A 22,712-nucleotide genomic window follows, 5' to 3' on the forward strand; every position below is an offset into this window, starting at 1 on the left:
GAAAAATGTGACCCTATGTTCACTAAATCCCACTTCTTTTTCTACAGCTGCATGATATCTGCCTTCCCTTCCTTCCGTGCTGCAGGAGTACATTCCTGTGGGAGGTAGATGCCCTGCCTGCTTGTGAGAGCATGCAAAATGGCATGCTGTGCTCTGTGCAGTGCAGAAGTTCAATTTTCAGATAATACAGAATGGGGATGTCTTATCTAATACTGCTGGCAGTCTCTCCAGAGAGTCTGCACAGCAAAATTCACCTGCTTAGTATGGTGAATTTAAATCACTAGAGCACACCGGCAAAGCTCTCCTGTGCAGAACCTCATTCTGGACTAAAGTCCTTGAGTAATTATCCTGTAATAAAGTCACTTAAATTTTAGAATAGAGTGTCCATGTGGAGAAGTTATACAGGCACAGCTATAACAGACTAATTATTTTGTTATAGCTATGCCAGTCAATTTCTCAAGGCCTCAGTCACATGGGAAAGTTGAAATGATGTATTTTTTACAGTCTCCAGCAATTCTTTATTTTTTAATGTCCATTAGTGCTTGACTAATGCTGACTGATAGTGGAAATTCTCCAGGACAAAGACAGCTCTCACAATTTCCTCGTGGTTATCAAAAGAATTTGGATCTTTCTTATTAAAGCAAATGTGTAATGAATTGCTGGTGACTGGGGGCTTATAGCTCCATTCACTGAGAACTATGGAGCCATTGTTTACTAAATTCAACTGAAATAGATGAAACCTATAAATTTATGGAGAAGGTCCTTACTTCTCTATAAGGTCATAAAAATCCTCAAGATTTTTAGAGTACGCACTAAAAATTTATCAAGATACAAAATTCCCTTCTTCCCACTCAGTATTGGAAGAGATTGATATTTCGGCACAGGACGTTATGACTGTTCTTACCCATTTCAGGAGTGTAGGAAATAGCCTAGCTCCCGAGTAAGTTCTTGCAAGACATATGCGTTATGATTCATTATTAATTGCAGTGGAAATACTTCAGGATAAAACTGCACCTGCCAAAGGACAATTACATTTCAGAGCTTTCTGGAGAGATCTGCCTGAGCTAGCTTGAATCTGGAGATTAAAGCTCAGTGGGAGCTCAGTGACTGGATCCCCTCAGAGCTGTCCGGTGAAATGCTGTATGTAGCACACAGATGCCAACTGAATTTGTCGCAGTCATATCTGAACTGAAGATATACTGCAACAGGGAGGGCCAACAATTTCTGTGCACATGAACGCACCGTGTGGTTCCTGCATGCCGGCCTCTGAATGCAGCAACCTTCCTGAGGGTCTAAGGCTTTTGTACAAGAAAGCAGATCCAATGCGTGCTTAATCGAAAGTATGACTCAAAATGAAACCTGTCTGTAGTTGTTAAGTCTGCCTTACTGCTGAATGTTATCTAATTACATGTATAACTTCTCCCTTCTCAGAAAAGGAAATGAGGTTGGGTTTGAGGTTGGGGACTCCAACGTGCATGTCTGAATGGAAATACCAACTGGGATGCACACAAGGGCAAGAACAGAGCAGTCTGTGGGGCCACATATTGTGTGCACACCTGTGTAGCTGGATGGCTCGTTCATGCCTTCATGGTCTCCGTGGGCACAGACCATTGGGCAGCAAGGATGCTCTTTGCTTTCTTCTCTGAGAGAGCGGTCAGGGGCTGGAACGGGCTGCCCAGGGAGGTGAGGAGCCACTGACCCTGGAGGTGTTCAAGAAACGTTTAGATGTGGTAATGAGGGACATGGTTAAGTGGGAAATATTGGGGGCAGGTGGGCGGTTGGACTGGATGATCTTAGAGGTCTTTTCCAACCATGGTGATTCTACGATTCCTTTGTCAGCCTCTCCCAGCAGCACCATGTCTGAAGGAGAGCTCTCAGCTCCAGCACTCTGTGCTGCTGCATGAGCCCTACCAGACCGGGGGGGCTGAGCCGCACGGCCATACCTTCAGCTTACCTCCAGTGCTCGCCTCTTTGGCCCTTTCTCTGATTTTGGGTCACGTGGCTGGAGAGGAAGGTCTGTGCTGCCATGTGTGCGCATGAAGATGAACAAAAGGACATCCATCTCCAGGGCTGCCATGCAAAGGTTTAATCATGTTGGAGAATAACTGTGGAGTTATAAAATGATGAGGCATTTAAAATGTTATCTCCTTCCAAGCATCAAGTGTTCCAATTCTGCCTTAAGGGGACATTAGCTGATCGTCAAACCACAATGAGATTCTTATGACTTTGTTTGAATAAACAGTTTTCATAAACGTGAACATTTTAATGGATGATTACGTTCCTATTTAGCTACCAGACGCATTCATTTTGATTGACGCTATTTCCACCCGTACCAAAGGAATTAAATAATGACTTGTCACTGATGGCCAAGAGCCGCTCAAACACCTTTTAAGCAAACAACTTTCCTCGGGGCGCGTGCTCAGATGGCTCCGGGGCAGCGCTGCTCTGCGGGCTCGCGCGGAGCTCGTCCGCCCCGCTGCAGTCCGCGCAGCGCCCCGTGCCTGCGGGGAGCGCCGCCGTCCCACGACTCCCGCGCTGCAGAGGTAGCCGTGCCCCAGGCAGCGGGCGGTGGGCGCTCCGGGGCTGTGCGGTGCTCTGTCCCCCTCTTGTGGCAGCGAGCCGGAGGCCGGGGCCGGAGGAGCTGCGGGGCGCCGCGTGCGGTGCGGGGCTCGGTGCTGAGGCGGTGCCGCGCTCGTGCCGCTCTGCCTCGGCCCGGCGCGCTCCCTGCGGGACCCGGCCTCCTCCCGGCCGCCCTGCCTTCAGCTCGAGCCGGCGGCCTCGGAAGAAATGCGAGGCACGTGTGGCACCGGCCGTGCTTGTTGAAGCTCGCCTCCGCGGTGCGTGCACGGAGGGCCAGAAAAAGTGGAATTTGGATTTTGCTTTGCTTCACAGGGCCGCGTGCGGCCTGGCAGGCGCAGCTGTGCGGGTGCAGGGCCGACCTCGGAGAAGACGAGGAGTTTCACCTGGGCTGAGGACGTACGGAGACCTGGTGTGAGGTATGTTGCAGAAGGGCTCCTTGGTTCCCTTTGGCCTGGGAAGTCCCATCCTTCTGCAGTTCCTGCCGCTTGGTATGTTGTGAGAGACCTGAAGCGAGCCCTTGGTGCGGTGTGGACCTTTTGGACCTGCCTTGCTCCTCTTTCCCCGCAGTGTGAGAACAGAGGCTGTGTCTGCAAGAGGCACAATTATGTGTGAATGTTTTCCTTCTGCTTCCCAGAAGTACTTATTAGGTTTGATGGATCAGTTATTTGATCCAATGTGACAGATGGATGCAATGTTTTTGTCTATGAGTAAGCCTACAGAGGTTGCATAAATAACTTCATAGTAAATGTTCTGGTTTTGCTGTGTGTATACATGGAGGTGTGTATATACTGGGGTTTTTTTTGTTTGTTTGTGTAGCGGAAATGCTGAGTCAGGGCTTGAAGCAGTGATGGAGCACCTGGTGGGTAGGCAGGGCCAACCCAGGGGAGCTCAGGTACATGCAATGCAATGCAATGCACCTGAGTGACCAGAAGGGGTGGAGCCAGGATCCCCCCCTTCCCAGACCCCATTTAAGGGCTGGCAGTGGAGGTGAGGGTGTCTCACTGAAGGTTCCTGTGAGCCTAAGGCCTCTTGAAGGTAAGCAGTGTCTTTGCTTTATTTCTGTGGCTGTTGTGTTTGAGCAAATCCTCACTTTCTGCAGCCTGGGGTCTTGCTGCTCTGCTGTTGTTGCTGTACTTTCCATTGCATTATGGTTTGTTTGTTTTTTAATGCACTGAAAATCTCCCTGAAGATAAATTGTTTTGAAACCCCTGTCCTTCTTGTATCTGTGCCCTGACCTCACTGCACCCCCTGACTGGGGTTAGCGGTCAGTGCGCTGCCTGAGACTCTCTGAAAGGCAGCTCCAAAGGCCGAACTGATTCAGAACTGTTGTGTGGGGAGGCCAGCCCCTGGAGCCAGCCAAGCCTTTGTGTCAGAGGTGATGTTTGTTGTCCAGCCGCCTGGTGTGCGGTGGGAGGCTGACTCAGGGATGGTGTGATTCTCTCCCTGACTGGTGCAGCCTGCTAACTGGTGTTCAGCCCTCTGGTGCAAATAGCTCTCATCTGCTGATGGAGCTTGCCTGAGACAAGTGTGTTCACATATAGTGCTTAACTATCTGAAGTCAAAATACAACTTTGTGTGCCCTGCGAATACAGTGAGCTATTTGATAAAAAGTATAGTGGTAACCTCTCTGGCTAGCTGCACTATCTCCTCTGCAGCTTCCTGTGCACATGTTTTGTTGTTTGGTGGCTATTTTTTGTTTATTTGTTTTTTGGTTTGTTTGTGGGTGCTTCTAAGCATTTGTCTCCTGTGCTGTGCTGCAAGTGTTGCCCCTTTTCTGCAAATACATTGTGGCACTCCTGCTGTGGGCAGCAGGTGTGTGTGAAGCTATGTGATTCTGAGGTCCGTGAATGTGGAGCAGCAGGCCAACCAGACATTTCCTGGATCAGCAGAAGTGGCCTGGCTGTTGCTGTCTGTTTTAATGAGCAAGGTACCTGCTGAAAGCATCCTACCCTAAAGCATGGCTCATGTCCTATGGGTTGCTCCTGGGATAAACTTTTTTCATGAGATTGCTGTAGACCTCCGGAATCACCAGAGCTACTCTTAATCTACTGGAGCTCTGGGCTAGTAAGGACATGCTACAGTAGCTATGTAGAAATCATATTTCTGTGAAGAGTTGAGTTGCTTAGGGAGCTGAATGTCCTTATTGTGAGGTTCCCAGTCTTTCCTCTGGGAGCAATTGCTGCTGTTGCCTTCTTTTGTAAGCAGACACCAAAGCTGCTTGGTAGTGAGCTTGCCTTTGAACTCATGCGTCAAGAAATAGCAGCTGAAATAAGAGTTTTCTAACTGTTCCTAAAACACTTTTCCTGTGAAACCAGTTTCTGTATAAACAGCTTTTACATAGGTGCTTGTCATGTTCATGTCATAGGGCATCATTAAAGATCTTTACAAGAATCATTAACAAGCCTTGTCTGCTCATTTTAAAGGGCTGCATTTAACCATGAGAAAGGATGGATTTTAATAACTGATTGGGCTGTCGATACTGTCTTTATTCCTTTTTTTTTTCTCCTGAATGACTGTTTCCCAAACCAACCAGTAATGCTAGGTGGGGGAGAAGAACTACTCTAGCTAGGTGTCCTGCTGGCTACCTCCAGTTTTCTGTAGATCTAGATACGTAATGGACTTTTCCTGACTGGCGAACAGACAAGACTTTATACCCAATGCAGTCAAAATAAGCTGTAAACTAAACTCTAACATTTTAAAGGAAATCAACATTTAAGGGGGAAGAAAGTCATGGACCTATTAGCTATAAACATCATAGGATAAAATGCTGATGCTTTTTAAGCTACAATCTGCTCTGAATAAGAGCAAGGTGAAAAATTTGGTTGTGCTACTCTGGTGTATTTTGAGACTAGCAGGTGCCATTTTGACTTCAGTCTTTTTCCAGTTGACACAAACATTACTAAATAAATCCTGGCCTATGCTTCTCCCATGCAAAAACAATTACACTGTGGACTCTCCAGAATGTTGATGTGGAAGCTCTATCTTTGCCTGGGAGCCATTCTGATCAGAAGTTTTATAAAAGCCAACTGCAGAACTAAAAACTATCTTCCCCACACTTAGAGGGGGATTAGCTGATGTGTGCTGGTGCAGTGCTTCAGTCGTGAAGAATGATGTCATATTGCTAGCTCTGCACTGGAAACTCAGCTGAGCAAAGGTATCATTGGTTTCTGGCTCTACTATTGCCCTATAACAGTATTTAATCCAAAGAGAAGGTTAACAAAGGCTTTGGGTGGCTTGGAGGCACTGAGCTCTGGTCCTTAAGACCCCTGCTCAGATCCTGTCTGGTCCTTGAGATGGCAATGCAAAGGAGTGCATAGCTGAAGAGTTTCCTGAATGCATGCACAAATTCTTCTTTGCGCTGCTGAGAAATGCCTGCTTCTACTGTGCTGAGAAGCTTTGTGCTGAGCCCTGACCTAAGCAAGACAAAAAAGGTGAAACAATTCCAGTCTTTTTATAGAGACTTAACCAGATCTAGCAGTAATTGGAAGAAAGGTGGCATGAAAAGAGCTGACCAAAACGTTGTCTTCTGGGAATTGAATTTTGTACAGACAAGAGGGGAAAATGGAAGGAGAGAAATTACCTGGTGATAAGTAACTAATTCAGTCTTGGAAAGTAGTTATATGCCTGTAGAGGATTTGTGTAGGGTAAGCCAAGAGTAAGGGAAATCAAATTTCTGGGGGGGATGATAGTTGCCAAGGTACTAACAACAGTAGAGAACTTAAAGCAGAGGTTAGAGATGCTCACAGTAAAAATGAGTGTGAAGGTGGGTCCAAATATTTCAGACCGTTCCATCTCCTGTTGTCCGTGATTAACTTCAGCTCTGTAGTTTTACTCAGCTGTTCTTGACATATTTCATGCTGGGAACTCCTCAACTCCTGGTGGCCAGAGGTTAACTCAGATGAGAGCTGGCTTCACTAAAATGTGCCTGCTTTCTCAAGACTAGGTTCGTGCTTTTAACAGATGTCTAATTCTCTTTTCCCTCTAGGCCGGGGAGGTTAATTGGAGGAAAGTGACTGTACATCGGGCCCAAGAGCCTCCTACAGAGATACTTGGCACAAATAAATCAGCCTATTTTTGATGAATAACAAGGCCCCAAAGGCTCTAGTTCTTGCTGCCTGCACAAATTGCAGGTATAAATTTCACAGCTGATCACAGGGACTCCAGAATTCAATTAACTCTCTGCTCATTTAAAAAAAAAAAAAGCTGCCTGCCTATTTAATTATGAGTGTCACTGATACTACGCATGCTGTTCAGGAAAACTCCAATTAATAAAGCATTGCATCATTAATATGAGTGACAGCACAAAACCTGTGACTCTCTAAGGAGTCTGTCCTGACCCACTGCAATGACAGACCAGGAATTCTTTGGAAAGTGGCATCTTTTTCAGATCTGGGTGGTGGTAAGGGAGCTCTGAGATGGTCTCCGTGCTTTGGATGCTGTACTGGTTGCACTGATTTGTTTGGCTGTTGTGATGTAATGTGATGTTGGCCACTACTGATTGACACTGTGCAGTAACTGAGTAACCTTCTGAGGGCACCAGTTCTCGGAATGGGGGATGGAGACCCACTGCGCTGAAATCTGTGGAAACTAGCCTAGTGGAGGTCAAGTGAGGAGAACACAGCAGTGCTCTTTCTTGGAGGATGGCTAGGAGAGCACTGCTGTGTTCTCCTAGCACTGACTTTACCACATTAAAGTGCCTTTCACTGCCAGGAAGGGTGTTAACCAAAGCTGTAGAAATAACCATGTCTGTGTAGAACATTTCATTTTCAAGTGTTCTTGACTTTAAATTTAGCTCAGTCTTGAAGAGCTATCAACAAACAGACGTTTCATTTTGACTTTCTAAGGTGTCTCTTGTTTTAAGCCCCAGTAATCTGCTTGTTCTCTGCCTCTGTGCCGACCCTTCTTTCTGGATTTCACACCTTGCCAACTGTGTTACTGGGAATTGTCTCCAATTTTTGCAGCTGCATCTTCCCACCTTGTGAGGGTGTCTGTGCCGAAGGACTCTTCAACAACCTGAAGTGTGAAAGGCATTGGCCTTTCTCCCCAAACTGTCTCTCCTTCCTTAATCTCTCTGTATGCCACCAAGATTCTAGTCTAGCATTTTATTTACTCTTTCTTTAGGCGATGTCTAATTTACGCCTCCATGTTGTGTATAATACAGAATTCCTGACTGCTTTATTCCTGCACTCATACTTTTCCCTTTCCTCAGCAGCTTTGTTTCTGACTACAGCAATCTTCTTTCCAGTAGTGGTGAAAACAATCTTGCTGCTCTAGCCAGAGGCAGATGTCACCCCAGATTAGATGTCATGGCTCTGTCATTGCTCTAGCTCCTCACATCTCCCTGAGATTTCCATGCTTGTCACCAGTGCATTTGGCAAATGCGTGTCCAGATGCTGTTGTGAAACATTGCTAGTCCTTTTGGTCACCTCTTTTTCTGATCCTCTACCATAAGCAGTTTGCCTTTTTGCCTGTCTACATCCTGTTGTTCCCTGTCCTTTGTCAGAGATGCAGCTTTCACTGCCCATTTGCCCCATTTAAGCAGAGCATTTCACAGGCTCCTTTCAGGAGCAGGCTTATTATCCAGTGCATTGCAGCAGAGCCACCTCTCTTGTCCATGCTGTTATCTTAAGACTAAAACTAGAAGAGAAGCTCCCCCACTCACCTGTCTGCCCCTGTTTCTGGTTCCTCTCTTGCAGCTACTTTGGTGCTAGGGCAGGGAGTGGGTGTTTAGTTCAAGTTTATTTTTGCTTGGAGGATGGCTGCGCAAGCCCTAGAGCTGTTCTAAGGGATGCAGTGAGGCAGCATCTCTGAGAGCAGCAAGCAGTCTGATTTAAGGTGATATCAAAGCTGAGGCCATCTTCAAATAAGTGGCTGGTGTCCTAGGACTGCTGCTTTTGTGTGTACTTTGATTCATGCTTGTTTTTCTCCTCTCCACTGCACCATCTTCAAGTGAAATAACCTGTGTCTTGGGCCTGGAGCTACCTGTCTGTCTGGTGTTTGTACAGCCCTAGGCTGAACAGGGCTCTGTCTGTGGCAAGGTGCCTCGGGGCAGTGCTAAAACACAGCAGTTCTGTTAAACGTGGTTTGCCATACCTTCATTGTACATTGCAGGCTTGTTGTTACTGGGGCTGTCACCTGACTGTCACCAAACTGCCCTGAGACCTGTGTTAAGTGACTAAAACCTGCTTTAATCAGCAGGAGTGATGGCTGCTGCTCCAGGTCCTACATGGGTTAGTTCTCTTGCTTTGGCTGTGCAAGCTCTGGAGGCCATCAATTGACTTTCTCTGCCAAGACTCAGTGGCTGTAACAGTACTCATCTTGAAGAACTGGGCTGACTTGGTGGAGACAAGGGTGGAGGATGCTTCCTATGGAGAGTGGAGCTTCTTCCTGTTTTTTTTGCCTCCTGTTGTGGTTCTTCACATGACTTGCTTGTTCTCTAAATATTGGCTTTCATCTGCAGGATAAGGATAGGGTAAGCCATGTGAATGTGTGAACTTTAAATCAGTGTGAGTAGTGCGTACAGCAGCTGCCAGTGATTAGGAGAACTGGGTCCAAGTCCTCATTTTGGCAGTACAGAAATTGTAGTCTGTCCTATGGGAGGTTAACAGACTGTTTCTGGCTATGACAAGTCTAGTACCTGTTCAAACTGTTCTGCAGAGTTTTAATCATTATAAAACGAGACCTTGCAATGAAAAAACACATAGTTACGGTTGGTCAGGAACTCTAACAATGCTTGTAGGTTGTTGCCTTTACTTATATGGCTACAAGGCAAAAGCACTGACCTTCCTGCCGTCTGTCATCTGCTGGCTACCTGGGGGAGCCAGGGACAAGTAAAAGTTGTGAGCTGCTTTCATCTTCACCCTGGAACAGCAACAACTTCACTAGAGGAGCCGCACTGTTTGTGCAGCCTTCCCACACACATGCCATTCTGAAAGCATCGCTCATCTGCAGTGATATTCCTTGTAATGCTGGAGGAAATGTGGATGTGAGAGTGCAGCTCAATGATATGCAGATAACAGAGCTCCCAGTGAAAGGCTCTGACAACTCTTGCCTGCAGCTTTCCTGGCTTTGAGGCTGGACTCTCACAAGCCAGCCTTGCTGAGATGTTACCTTCATCCTGATAGCTAATGTCCTACATTTAAAAGGCCACTCCTGGCCCCTTCCCACTCCCCTTCCCTCTTCCTTCTCCAGAACAGCCCAGGTACCATGTAGCTGGGCAGATACCGTGTGGTTTGGGAGCCAGGGGATGGAGAGAGAGATTCTGGTGCTGCCTGGTTCCTGTGTCATACCCTGGTAAGCTGTGGGTGAAATGGCTGGTGGTACCTACAGCTGGAGATAAGGCACTATGCCTTGCTTGGTATGAGTCCTCCCAGCAAGCACTCTGTTGAACCTGAACTGCCTTTTTCCTGTGTGTCTTGGCCTCAGGGCAGCTTGTTCACTTTACAAGATACAGTCCTTTTATCTGTGTAGCCCAGGGACAGAAAGACACTGCTGTTTGCTTCCTCTGAGAGAGAGGAGGGGGAGAAAATTCTTTGTTTTCTGTGTAATAAGCCTTGGCCTAAGGGCATTTGAGAGCCCACTTTCATCACTCTGTCCGTATTAGATAACAGGGAGCTGCTAGTGCAGGGACTCCCAGCTCCCTTTCCTAACTTCCTTGTTTTGGTTCTGGGTGGGTGTCCCACACCAGTGCATTCCAATCATCCTTTTATGTCCTTTGAGGATATCTAACACCCTATCAGGGAGAACAGGGAGCCCTCTGTGTGCTGCAGAGTGCCATGTGCAGTCTGTTCTCAGCATGCAGTGAAAGTACAGCTAAGTATCTAGGACTGGTTGTAAGGGCATAGCGGTGTGCTTTCCAAAACTCACGTTGTGCTCTTGGACAGGCTGGGGAAGGAGATGTACTCCATGCTTCTAGGTGCCTTTCCCCTCAATTTGATGGCATTTACCACTCCAGAGGCTATCTGAATACCCATGTGTACTTGTAACTTGAACTTTCTGTAGAGTGCTATTGACCAGGCTTCACCAGAGCAGCTGCAAGGTGACAGCACTTACGAATGTAGCTGATAAGCGCTGCCTTATAACGCGCTGAACTTGAGCTAGACCTGGAGGCCTGGGATTCTGGTTCAGTTTGGATTGGCATCAAACTCAGAGGCTTATCTGAACCTGGAGATGGGAATCAAAAGCATGTGAGCCGTAGTGTTCCCAGGAGGCTCCTAAAGCTTGTGCTGCTGTGGAGAGGCTGTACTTAAGGTATTCACTGTTATTTCAGCACTGTGCTTCTCTCCTAGCCTGAAATCAGAAGGGTAAGGGGGGGGGTGGGTAGGAGGGTGGGAACAAAAACAAAAGACTGAGAGAATGTGTGGTTGGAGCCTCATCCTCGCATTCCCTTGGTATCTGCCTGCTCAGGGTGTGTATATTTTTCTTCTACACATCTGTTTATTCTAATCTTCATTTAGATGAAATGAAGCTGACTTGAATACTTACCCAAATGACAAAGATTTGGGATTTGAGTTTTGATGAAGTGTGGTTCCCTTTCCTTTAATGTTTCCACAGCTATGGTTGCAGCTGGGATCAATAGCAAAGGTGCCAAAATAAATCAGGAGTTGGGCTTCTCTAAGCCTGACACAAACAAAATAAGAAAGCAAGATGGCCTGTTGTTAACTGAAGAGTTTTCTTACCTCATGGTGCAACAATCTGCCTCAAAGGAATCCAGCGGTCAGAATAGCACAGAGCATCCTTTTCCTTCCAGCCCTTTAGGGAAGCTCTGGGGATAATCACTGGGCGTTATTAATCTCTGTCTTAGAGGCATTGGGACCTTTGGATAAATGCTGAAGCAAAGCACACAATAAGAAGATACCTCTTTATTTTTTTTTCTTCTGGAGAGACGCTGCAATAACCAGAGAGCTGTACTGCTTTACTGCTTTGAAGAAGAAATCACCCATCCTGGTTCCCAAGGGAGGTCCCACTCCTAGGGATGCTGCTCAGGACAAACCTAAGTAATTGTTAATGCCATCTGATCAAGGTACATCACTGTGCTACTAGAATACTAGTACGGGCATTTTAATGAAGCAAGTGAAATGCTGTTAGATCCTCATTTAAAAAAAAAAAAAGCAGCACTGATTTGAGTTAAATTATAATAGCATTCCTTATTGGGTAGGAAGCTGACTTTGTTGTTGTTTCTGTTTGGCGGGGTTTAGTCCAGTGCTTGGGGTTAAAAAGAGCTTTCTGCTTTTTCATGGAGCTTGTTCTGGACCCTAAGCTGTCTTCTTTCGACTGGTTCTACCTTGGCTAGAGTTAAACCCATCTTCCCAACACACCACTCTGGTTTATGTGTAAATTCTCCTTGATGGACTAAATAATTGAAATCTAGGATCTAACTCTCTCTGTTTCTAGAGCACGCAAAACAGTCCCTGAAGACTGCAAACAAATGCCCTGTGTCAAGGCCTTATGTTGAATGAACTTGACTTTTCTCCTTCACAAAAACTGCATACTATAGCGTCAGCTTTGAAGGAGATGACAGAAACCAGAATCCAAATTTACCATGGCTCGTGGCTATTTCAAGCCTTCTGCTGTCAGCTGAAGCTGAATTTCCTCATACTCTAATTAGAAATCTTAGCTGGCTGGAGGATGGGATGGCTTCACTGGAAGCCTTGGCAATGCACCTAAATAAATAGACTTCATATCCCGCTGTTTTCCCCCTTTAGAATCCTGTGTTAGTTACTGTGTGAAGATACAGAGGATAGAGGATTAGTGTCCCTCCACAGCTGTGGAGGTAGGAAGCTGAATTGATACTGAAGATTGATATTTGCTGGCCTCCTTGCTCGGGTTTGGGATTTGAGTGAGTTCAGCACTTGTAGTTAGAGAAGTTGGAGCAGGTTAACATCCTTTGTTTGAAATTACTGCTGATCCGAAATAAATTGGTTTAGAAACATGTTGAGATATGGAGTACAAAGGGTGGTGAGAACCATAGTACTTCATGCATTTTTTTCCTCCAGACTTCTGTTTTACTTTTCAAAAAAGAATGCAGAAACCAGAAATGCTGGTTCAATATTGGAGAGCCAGGTTTTGCCAAACTTCATCTTTCTCACCCTGACTCCAGGATTTTTCCTTTTTAATAGCAGTCTCGGCTTGTATTATTTTGCCAGTTTAAAACTATGGATGACTTTCTAGGTTAGGTGCTCAGGTTCTGAAATTCATTGACCCTTCTGCAATATCTGGATTTGGTGGTCATATGTACTTTTTGTTCTACCCATACAGTCTCCTCATAGGTGAGAGGTTAATTATTCAACTTTTAAACATTTATTAGCTTTTAGACCTTTGAAAACAATATACTGGCTCAAACTATGTGAGCTGCTCAGTTTGTGGAAGGCTGTTCATCCCCGCATCCTGAGATACTGATGTGAAGGTATACCTGGACACTGGTCTTCTGGGCATAATGATCGTTTCTGCCAGATGTGGTAAAGGGGATATCTGACCGAATTGCATGGTAGCTGGTCCAATTACACTGGTGGTGCTGCTAGCATGCTCTTGAAAGCAGGACTTGGTGCTGCTTGCTACCACCTCTCTACACTGGCTTCATGCGCTCTGGTTCTTGGCACCAAGTTTCTACTACTGTGAATAGGGTGGAATGATGCTGGGCAGCGAATCTTTTATAACCCAGTAAAATTAGGAGGTGGAAAGGTCTTTAAATGGCTGATTTAACTTGTCTGGAACAGTTATGAAATTGTTCCTGGAGACAGAGCAGGGTACAGAGACCAGGTGTCCCCTTCTATGCCTTGTTCGTTCACATTTCTGGGAGGGGGAAAACCAGAATTCTTTCAGGCTGAACAAAGCTCTTTGACCTCTTCCTTTTCCCCACAACTCCAGTGTTGGAACACTTCCTCCCAATTCGGTTGTGCAGTAATTCACAAAAGCTTCTGGCATTGCCAAAACTGTACTCGGTACCTCACTCTCCAAATTCACTCAGCTCCATTTAGTACATTTCTTTTGGCAAGATAACTGGACTTCATGCTGTGGAGAATATTTGTTTCTTAATAGAACATGGAGCAGAAGTGGAATTGTGCTGGTTGTGTTATTTTTGCCTTCTCAAGATTAGCCCCAAGCAATTATCTGACTGTGGCCTGTGCCAGAAAAACACAACAGAACAATTTTAGCAGTGCCAACGAAAACTCCAGAATGTGTTGCACTCAAGAGTGTAATTTTAGATTCTGTTTTCAAGTAGTATTTCTGTGACATCATTGACTTTAGGAAAAATAATACCCTAGGGCTTGCTTTACAAACAGGATGGAGTTTTATGATTTGGCAGCTTTCTGTAGGCAGAAAGACAAATGTTCGTCGCTTAAAACCTCTGTGTGACAACAGGCTTTGCTCCCTACCAGAAGTTAAAAGTAATAAGAAGTTAAAACTTATGTGGAAAGGGAGTTGGTAGGTACTTGTCTGTTGCCTTCAGGGCAGGGATGCTCAGCTCACCACCAGGAGAAGCTGAGCTCTGTGAAGATCTGTTTTGGGAGTGAGAGTAGTCCTGGTTAAGTTCTTCTGTGCGGCGTTGCCCCAGGCAAGTTTTGAGCTTTCAGAAGTACAGTCCTTTCTACTTGTGCTGTTTCTGGTCTGTAGGCGCAGTACAGATATACTCAAACCTATGTTTGCATGGGGAGACTCTGTGGTCCCCCCCGGGAGGCTGCAGCTGCCTACCAGAGTCCCACCATCAGGATGCAGCCCCTCTGGAATCTGTTTGACAGATTTGGATGTAGTGGTGACCCTCCTAACGTGCCCAGCCCAGTGCTCTAATGTCAGGACATGAGGACATGTTTCTAATTTTTTCTTACTTCCTTTTTGAGGAGTTCCCTGATGATTGTAGGGCTGCAAGGGGCCCTGTGAAGCTGTCTGGTCCTTCTCCCCATCCTGTGTGGGGTCATGGGTGTTTAAAAGATGAGTTGTGTGTTCCGTGGCAGACCTCTGAAGCTGAGGTGTCCTAGTCCCTCCTACTCAAAAACTTGGTTCTCTCTGGTAGAAAACACTTTCTTCATTCTAACCCCAACTTCCCTTTCTATAATCGTAAGCCCATCACTTCCCTGTTCTGCACACAAATTGCAGACAGGAGAAGGACTTTCCAGCACACAGTCAGGCATTCTGCATTTGACCCTTATGGGGCTTTCCTTTCTTTCCCCACCCATTCTGGTCCTTTCAGTTGTCTGTTTTTTTTTCCTGCACAAGCCCTTCTCATTCTAGAAGGCTCTGTAGGCTCAGTGGATACTTTGAGGTTTGTGAAATGACTTGTTTCCCTTCAGCGAGGGATTTCTCATGACAAAGCTGTGTTCTGGCTTTAGGGCGAATCATGCTGCAGCCTTTCCTTTGTTCTGTGCCCTCCAGCATACTCAAGTGGAAAACTGGTTGCATTAAACTGGATGAATCATTTGTGGCTTGAAGGAGAAGTGATGACACCAGTTCTGTCAGCAGCTGCTTGATTCAGCACACTCCTAGGAATTCACCAACTTCATTAAATTGGTCAGATTACACACAGGTTTCTTTAGCAATCAGCTCCAGTGAGTGGAGTGGGGTTGTTTCCAGGGAACGTTGGTGCATCTGGCACAGCATGGCTCGTGTTGCTTGCCCACAATCCTGTCTGGCAAGCTTGGGCACAGCAAATATCACCCGAATGAGAAGGGTCATTGTTTGCTGCAGTGGCCAGACACAGGCATCAGGTTGCCTCTGGGGTGTGTGAACTAATAGCTCTGTTCCAGAAAACACATGAAGCTCATGCTGATTTCCATGAAAGTGAATAATTTGCTGTGAGCGTGAAGAGGGAGGGGCTGTGTCTTCCCCTGAATGTGTGCAATGTCCAAGAATCTTGGGCACTGTTGTAATATAAATAACAGATCCTCATAGTCTCATCAGCTTGTAGACTCCCCTGGGGAACTTTGCATTCTTCTGTAAATATGAGCTTTGTGGGAGAAGTCTGATGCTCCATGAGCATGTGAGAATTTCCTTCCCAGTTGGCATGAAAAGGCTATAAATCTGTGGAGATGCAAACCCTTCCCCCTGCCCATTCTTATAAAATTAATGGATGTTCAGTTAAGCCAAAACAAAGAGTGGTTTCCCTCAGGCAAAGTTGTCTTTTTCTGCTTTTTTTAAAGGCATTTTAGCATATGGATAGGAAAAACTTGTTTAAATCCATCTTTAATAACACAATAAGTGTCTAGGGAAAAGGAATTGTATATTCTGCTCTGCTTTGGGCGTTCAGTTTTCTGGGAGTAAAGGCTGAAAGACAAACAAGGGCTAATGCTAATGCAGATAAGGGTGACCTTGGCCTGCATGGTGATCTTTGTGACCCAGTGCAGTCTGAGTGGTTCCGTAACGGGAGACCTTCAGACTGTACCTCTGCCAGAGGGATCAGCTTCCTCACTTTGCCTGCAAAGCTTGTCTGTCTCTTCATTTTCCACCTCCATGTTGTAGAGATGCTTTAAAGGGACAGTGGCAGACGGTGAATAACAGATAAGGATTTAGTCACTCTTTCTCTTCTGTGCCTCTGAAGATCCTTTGCACAAAGTGGTGCAAGTGCCAGCATGGTGCGGTCATTCTACTGGTCAGTCGGGTCCGTAGGCTGGTGAGGAAGGAAGTCTTGCTGGTCAGAAGCTGGATGGGCTGGTGGCCCTCAGGATGAAGAGCAGCTGAAGAACACTGTTTTTATCGCTGCGTGGCACACCATCAGTGATAGCTGTCTCTAGCTTTGGTAGCGATGCAAAGCCTACAAAATACAACTGGGAACGAGGATGCAAAATGGATGCAGGCTCACATGGATGTTTAAGTATTAGGCCTTGGGAGCTGTTTCGTATGGTGTGGGTTTGTGCTTAATATTTCAATGAATTATTTCTTAAAAAAATAGTGTGGCAATTTTATTCTAGTTTTTAAACAGACTTGGAATTTCCAGGTCCAAGTGGATGATGGAAAGTGTTTTTGTTTCCTTGGGAGATGGGAAGTAATGCCTTCCAGGGCTTCTGATAATGCTCAATAATTTGCAACGCTGTAGAGGTGCAGACAATTTCATGATAGCTCTCAAGGCAGCTTTAGGGCAGGGGGAGTGTGGTTTGTGAGGAGGTGGCTGCCCCCTGAGGATGGCAGGCACAGCTGTGCTGTATGCATGGCAATGCCCTGGGGATGTGATTACCTGCTGCCAGCAGAGCTCCCTGCACACCTCACTGCCTGGTGCAAATGGCTCTGCACAGCGGGTTCCCTGGAGCAGGTCCTCCTGAGAGTGTTGGGGAACCTGAAGCAGCTTTTTGCTGTGCCGTGACCTGGATGGTGCCTGAGCAGTTTGTCTGATATTATCAAAACTGGTTTTCAGGAATCCTGAGGCGTCTTATCTGATGGTCTACCAAAGAGGAACAAGTATTGCCAGCCAGGTGAACAGAGCCTGTGGCTGCAGAGCAGGGCTGCCTCTAGGCATGGCCAGAGCAAGCAGTTGTTCAGAGCAGCAAAATGGCTGGGACAGGAGAGGACGTGGTGCTGGACTGAGGAGGCTGCTGGCTGAGGGAGGGGGCAGCACTGTGGGATACTGCCTTGTCCTCTTGCCTCCTCCCTTTTCTCATGCTTGCAACAGAAGCCAGGCTATTCTTCCTTGAGCAAGACAACTCCATTCTCTTATGTGGTTGCCCTTGAGCTATCTCAATTCAAAAATCCTCTCTAGGTACTGCGTGCGATTATTTTTTTTCCTTTCTCTCTCTCTAGATTTGATCTACAGCTATTCTAAACGCCGTTCGCTGCTGGAAATAGTTGCTGAGAGCAATGTGATATAGCAAGGGTTTTATTTTTTCTTTTTCTTTTATTTTCTGCCTTAACCTTGCATACCCTGCTATTGATAGAGTTCTGAAGCGTTTGACTGCGAGTATGGAATTCTTCACCTTGAGGCACCAGTCCTGCTGGATCCCAAATGTGCTAATGCTCATTTACAGCAGCATCAGCTGGCACGTTGCGAGTGAGCTTTGATCCTACAGCAAGGGCTTACCCGCTAAATGACTGCAAGGGTGTTAGTGTCCCTAAGGGTTAGACTCAGCATATGTTTGCACAGGGAAAGGGCAGATGTCTGAAAGCGTTTTTCAGCGTTTTCTTGAGTAGGTTATGAAGGAAGACAGTTTTATGTACTACTTTTGGAAGGGGGGGGGGGGGGGGAAGGAAGAAACCCGCAACCCAAACCCCAGTTTATATCCCAAGGTTCTGTGAGCCTGTTGCACGTTCCATTTTTAGAGAGTTCTGTTTCTTGCACCTGGGAGAGGAAGCAAGAGGTAAAGCTGCCTGCCTGATTTTTCTTTTGTCATCCTCTTGCAGAGAATTTCTGTGCTAGCCTGCAGACAGGGAGGAGCTGGGTGGGTGATGGTGAAACGATCATCACTTAAAACTATTTGCTGATAGTGAGTCACTCTTCATGGAGTCCCAATCTGTTCTCCCTTCTGTCAAATACTCCGAATACAGCAAATCCACTTGCTTGGCTGCAGAATTTTCTGAAGGATGGATTCTAGCAGGAGGAATTGGTGAGAGAGGAAAGAATGAATGTGTTTGTGGGAGGGAATTAATCAAGAGGTAGCTCTTTGTGCCAAACCTGAGCATGAACCTCCTGATAGCGCAGATGAGGAGCTGCAGGAGTTACCATCAGTCAACAGGCTGCGTGTTCTGTGGCTGGCACAAGTCTCACTGAATTTCCATTGCCTTTCAGCCTCAGCTAAAAGTGGTGTCTAATGCAAAACATTTCGGCTGGGTAGTGAGACATGGGGCTTGCCCCTCAAGATGGGGGAGGAGGTGCTGTCAAATTTTCCAAAGGATAAAGCATCCCATTCAATCACCAGACTGCTCTGGTGAGGAGCCTGAATGGCGAGTTGTTTCTGTGCACTGTCTGTTGCAATGGTACCTCAGGCCTGGCTTCAGAGATGCATGCAATACACAGCAAAGTGTAAAATAAGGCTTGTGTGATACCAACAGGCAGCTATGATTTGCTTCTCTTGCAGTTCCAATTGCAACGATTTATAGTCAATATCTTGATAAATGCCATCTGGTGTGTTAAGTACTGTCTGGCTTGTGCTGGGCTAGGGTGGCTGTGATGTCTTCCCTGATATGATTCCTGCAGTAATAGACCGGTCCTGTAGATTTCAATGAAAACTCAATTTTATTGTAACAAGGTTTAATGGGAAGTTTATTGAAGTATTGATAACAGAAAATGCAATAGATACATGTCCAAGAGTTAATATATTTTAAGACATTAGAGTATACATTGCATCTTTATCACTGTCAAATTCAATTAAGGTTTTCATTATAAAGAAAAAGAGGTGGTCATTCAAACGCAGGACCTTGTAAGCAAGGGTAGGTCTGAAAATAGATGGTAAGCCAGATAGGGGATACCAAATCAAAAGGAGAATTCAGAGGCTGGCATTTGATTCGAAGAATCACATGGGCCTCCGCTGTAAGCCTGGACGTTGGTTTGACAGCCTCTGAGGGGGCTGGGGACCTGTGTCCTGGGATGAAACAACCCAGAGGAGGTCCCGGTGTGTGGGTGCAACTTTGCCAGTGCCTGTGACATACGGTTATCTGTTCACTCATTGCAAATCCAGTGAAACCTTGCAGCAGCATATTACTGCCTGTCAGTATATCCTGGTTGTACTCTACTGCTTCAAACGCAATAATCCTTCTTGCAGATCAGATAGACAGTAATCCTCCTTTACAAGGGAGAGCACAATGGGCCTCTGCCGTCAGACATGATGTAATCCTGCTGCATCAGATAGAGCACTTCTTTCTACATCACGTGAAATCCTCTCCTCTGTCCTCTTGCACCAGCCTGCAGCCCCTTTCTGTAGGATGACTTTCACAACCATGCAGCGGATAACACCTTGGGCGTTACCTGGCTGCAGCCCCTCTTGCTTGCAATTCCCTCCAGAGCCAAGGCTGTGCAGACCATGTCAGTGTTGTGACGTGTCTCTGAGCTGTGCTGCAAACAGGTGCTGCAGCCTTCTTGCACTAGGTGCTGTGTGAGTGCTGGCTGCATGGTTTTAAACAGCTGCCAGCTCTCCCAGCTGTGCCCTGCTCCTCCTGGTAGCTCAGGTGTGTTTGCCTGATCTTGCACAGACTGTTTTATAATCCTTCTGCTGTGGGTGATACAGGAGAGCTGTCTTTGCACGAATGTTCTCCGTAACCTTTCTCTAACCCTTCCTGTGGGTCCCAAGCACTGTAAATCCTCTTCACTTTAAGTACAAATTGCTGGTTTCTTGGCTGGGGAGAGAAGATGCTGTCATATGGAAGGGAAGCGTGTATACTATCGCTCTCCTAATCCTCCAGTCTGTTAGAAAGCAGCTACACATCCTGCCTGATTGAATACCTGCCTTGTAATTCAATCTAGGGGTTCCGCTGCCATTCATAAATAGATTACATTGCTGTGCTGCAGCGTACTGTGAGGCAGGTGGCTCAATGGAGTGGTGGGTCTATTCAATCCAGGCAACGCAGGATGTTGTTTTTTTTTCTCTCTGCCTCTGTTGTAGGGACTAGAGGAGGAACTGAGCCAGAAGCTAGTTGGGGTGCTGGAGAGCAGGGGCTACCAACAGCTTTCCTAGCTTTGGGAGATGCATACCTAAACGTTCCCTTGGCTCAGAGCCATGTAATGCATTCTGCACCAGCTGAGAGCAGGGTGGATGAAAGAGTGCTGGGATAACCAGTGGGTGGGAAACAGCAGTGGTTGCTCAGAGATGCCCTGGCTCCATTGCGGGAGTGGATTAGTGTGGCTCTGCTGCTCCAGTGGTGACAGCAGCGCTGCTGGCGACCTGACCGCGTGGAGTCAGCACCCCTGTCCTGCTGCATGGCGGTGGCTGGCAGCCCCTGCTGGGCTCCAGGGGAGCCTCGTGTAGTGCTCCCTCTGAAGGTAATTGCATTTGGGGCGTGCTGCTAGATCTCCTGATGATGAGATGGATGCTGTCTCTGTTTTCAATTTGTCCTGTTAACTAGAAGGCTATTGACTAGTACAGTACTGACCTTCTGCTTCCACTGAAATGACTGCTCAGTTAAACAAGGGTCAGCTCTTGTACTTCTTCTGTCTTTATCATCCAGTGCACTATCTGTCAGCACTGACTGGCATTTTCTCGGTGACGCCAGCTCAAGTTTTCTGGGCTCAGTGGGACAGAGGATGATGAGTGTGGGTTTCTCACACATGGAACCTCCACTTCAGATAGCCCCTTGCCAGTAAGGACTGAGATAAAATCATCTGTGCTTGCAAAGTACGTGTCTGTCTGTCTAGCCTGAGAATGAGTCTGTAGTTCAGAGCAGCTAAGAAGTAATTAGGCTTTGTCTTAGATTTTGTTTTGCTGGGATCAGAACAATTAAGTAGTGTCTGTCTGTGTGCTCCTTGCTCCTTTTAGGGACGTTAAGCTGCTCTTGGCTGCAGGCTTACTGGAGGACTGAACAGAGGAGGCTGGTAGTGCTTCATTCTTCTATGTTCATTCTTCTTGGTCCTGAAGTGGGTGATGCTCTGGAGGAGCAGCTTGGTGGCTCCTTCTTAGGAAAAGTCTTTCTAGGCACCTTTTTGAGTAGAATGAACTAATCTTGCTGCAGTGCTGTTTTTCCCCTGCTTTTATTTATGCTCATTAAATGCTATGTACAATATGTATTCACATGGAGGCTCTAAAATAAATTATTGCTGCAGAAGTACCTCTCAAAACTTGTTAGCTGTGGGTTTTTTCCCCAGTACCTTTGCCTCTCAGGGTTATAAATGGCTTCCTAAAGCAGGGGAAAACCATTATTAATTACTGCCTAATGAACTCATTTGGCTTTTTGCCCAGCTTCCAAAAACAGCCCTAGCACCAGGCTGGATACTGTTGTCTCACTGTAATTATGTTTATATGGAAAGTTAATTTTTGTTTTCATAAATTGATTTGAGGCTTCTGGAAGCTATTTGGAGATAATTAACTTTGCCCACACAGACCTGTATAAGGGCATTTGTTTACAAGGTAGTGCTTGGTGCTGGAGCACAAGGGTATGTTCCTGGGTTCATCTGGAACTATTCAGTTAGCAGCTCTGGGCAGCTGTTTCCAGATTAGATTCCCTCTTTGTGGACAGCAATGCAAGCAAACAACAGTACTCTGGGATTTTGCAGACAGGTAACAACCCTGTGGGAGGACCAACAGTCCCAAGACAAATAATTCCAGCACTGTAGGTGTGCTAGAATCACAAACTCCCTTGATGCAAGCAATAAACGTGGGGGTCCCAAGTGGAAAAGGACTGCAAGGACATGAGATCAGGCCTCTGCAAATATATACTTGTTATGACAAAAGCAGAGCTGACTTATTTGTTCGGTCCTAGGCATGTGTCTTCGGGTTCCTGGACCCTGCACTGAACTCTACTTTCAAATCAATTCATTAATGAGCTAATTAATTATGCATGGGTATCCATTAGAGAAATGCATAATAACCTTGGGATGCAGAGCCCTGCTCCTAACACGTGGCTACTGAAGAGCAATGAAGGGAGAGAAAGCAAGGTGTCCTTGGCAGCTCTAAGCCTGTTTGAGTGCTCTTGTCTGACCTCTTAAAACATAGGGGAATTCGTGAGGCACTCTAGGTCACATCTAATATAAAAAGCAGGGGATGGCCTGGCTAGGTGAAGCAGCATGCATAGGTCAGTGCCCACAGTGCTGAGTATTAAAGCTACAGAGTTCCTGTTTTGGTGCGCTGTGGGCTTTTTTCTTTACATTACAGAAGTCCTAAAGATGTATTAATTCTGTATGGCACACTTCAAAACCACAGACAGAGATGCCTCAGAAGGCCTTCAGGCTGCATTGGCATAAAATATCTCTCTGCTTTTGCTGGGGAGAAAAGAAGGAAAAAAGCTAATAGTATCTGGAGTTAGTAGTTTTGGGTCTACGGGCAATCCTGTCTGCTCTCGTCTGTCTTGCTTGTAACAAAGAATGACTTTTCCCAGCCCTTGCCGAATACCAGTGTCCGTCCTGCAGCCAGACTGCCAGCAAGCTCATAAATTCCAGCTTTGCTGATGGAGCCTTTATGTTTTTGTCTCCTGAGCAAATCCCCAGGGTCAGGGTTCTGCAAGTTTTATCTAGTGCTCCGATCTGGGCTGGGAGACTTCTACAGATTAAGGTCAGCATCCTGGAGCAG

The 22,712-nt window shown here is 46.3% G+C and overlaps 1 protein-coding gene across 1 annotated transcript in view; it reads left to right on the forward strand.

The window, feature by feature from the left end:
• GALNT9 (polypeptide N-acetylgalactosaminyltransferase 9) overlaps nt 1–22,712 on the forward strand; it is a 375,903-nt gene that overhangs the window by 3,829 nt on the left and 349,362 nt on the right. Inside the window, exon 2 of the mRNA XM_021412958.1 lies at nt 2,893–2,996. Within this exon, the coding sequence (XP_021268633.1) occupies nt 2,893–2,996 (104 nt within the window). The remainder of the gene's footprint in view (nt 1–2,892; nt 2,997–22,712) is intronic.

This window comes from Numida meleagris, chromosome 14 (assembly GCF_002078875.1).
Source record: "Numida meleagris isolate 19003 breed g44 Domestic line chromosome 14, NumMel1.0, whole genome shotgun sequence".
NCBI classification, from domain to species: Eukaryota; Metazoa; Chordata; class Aves; order Galliformes; family Numididae; genus Numida; species Numida meleagris.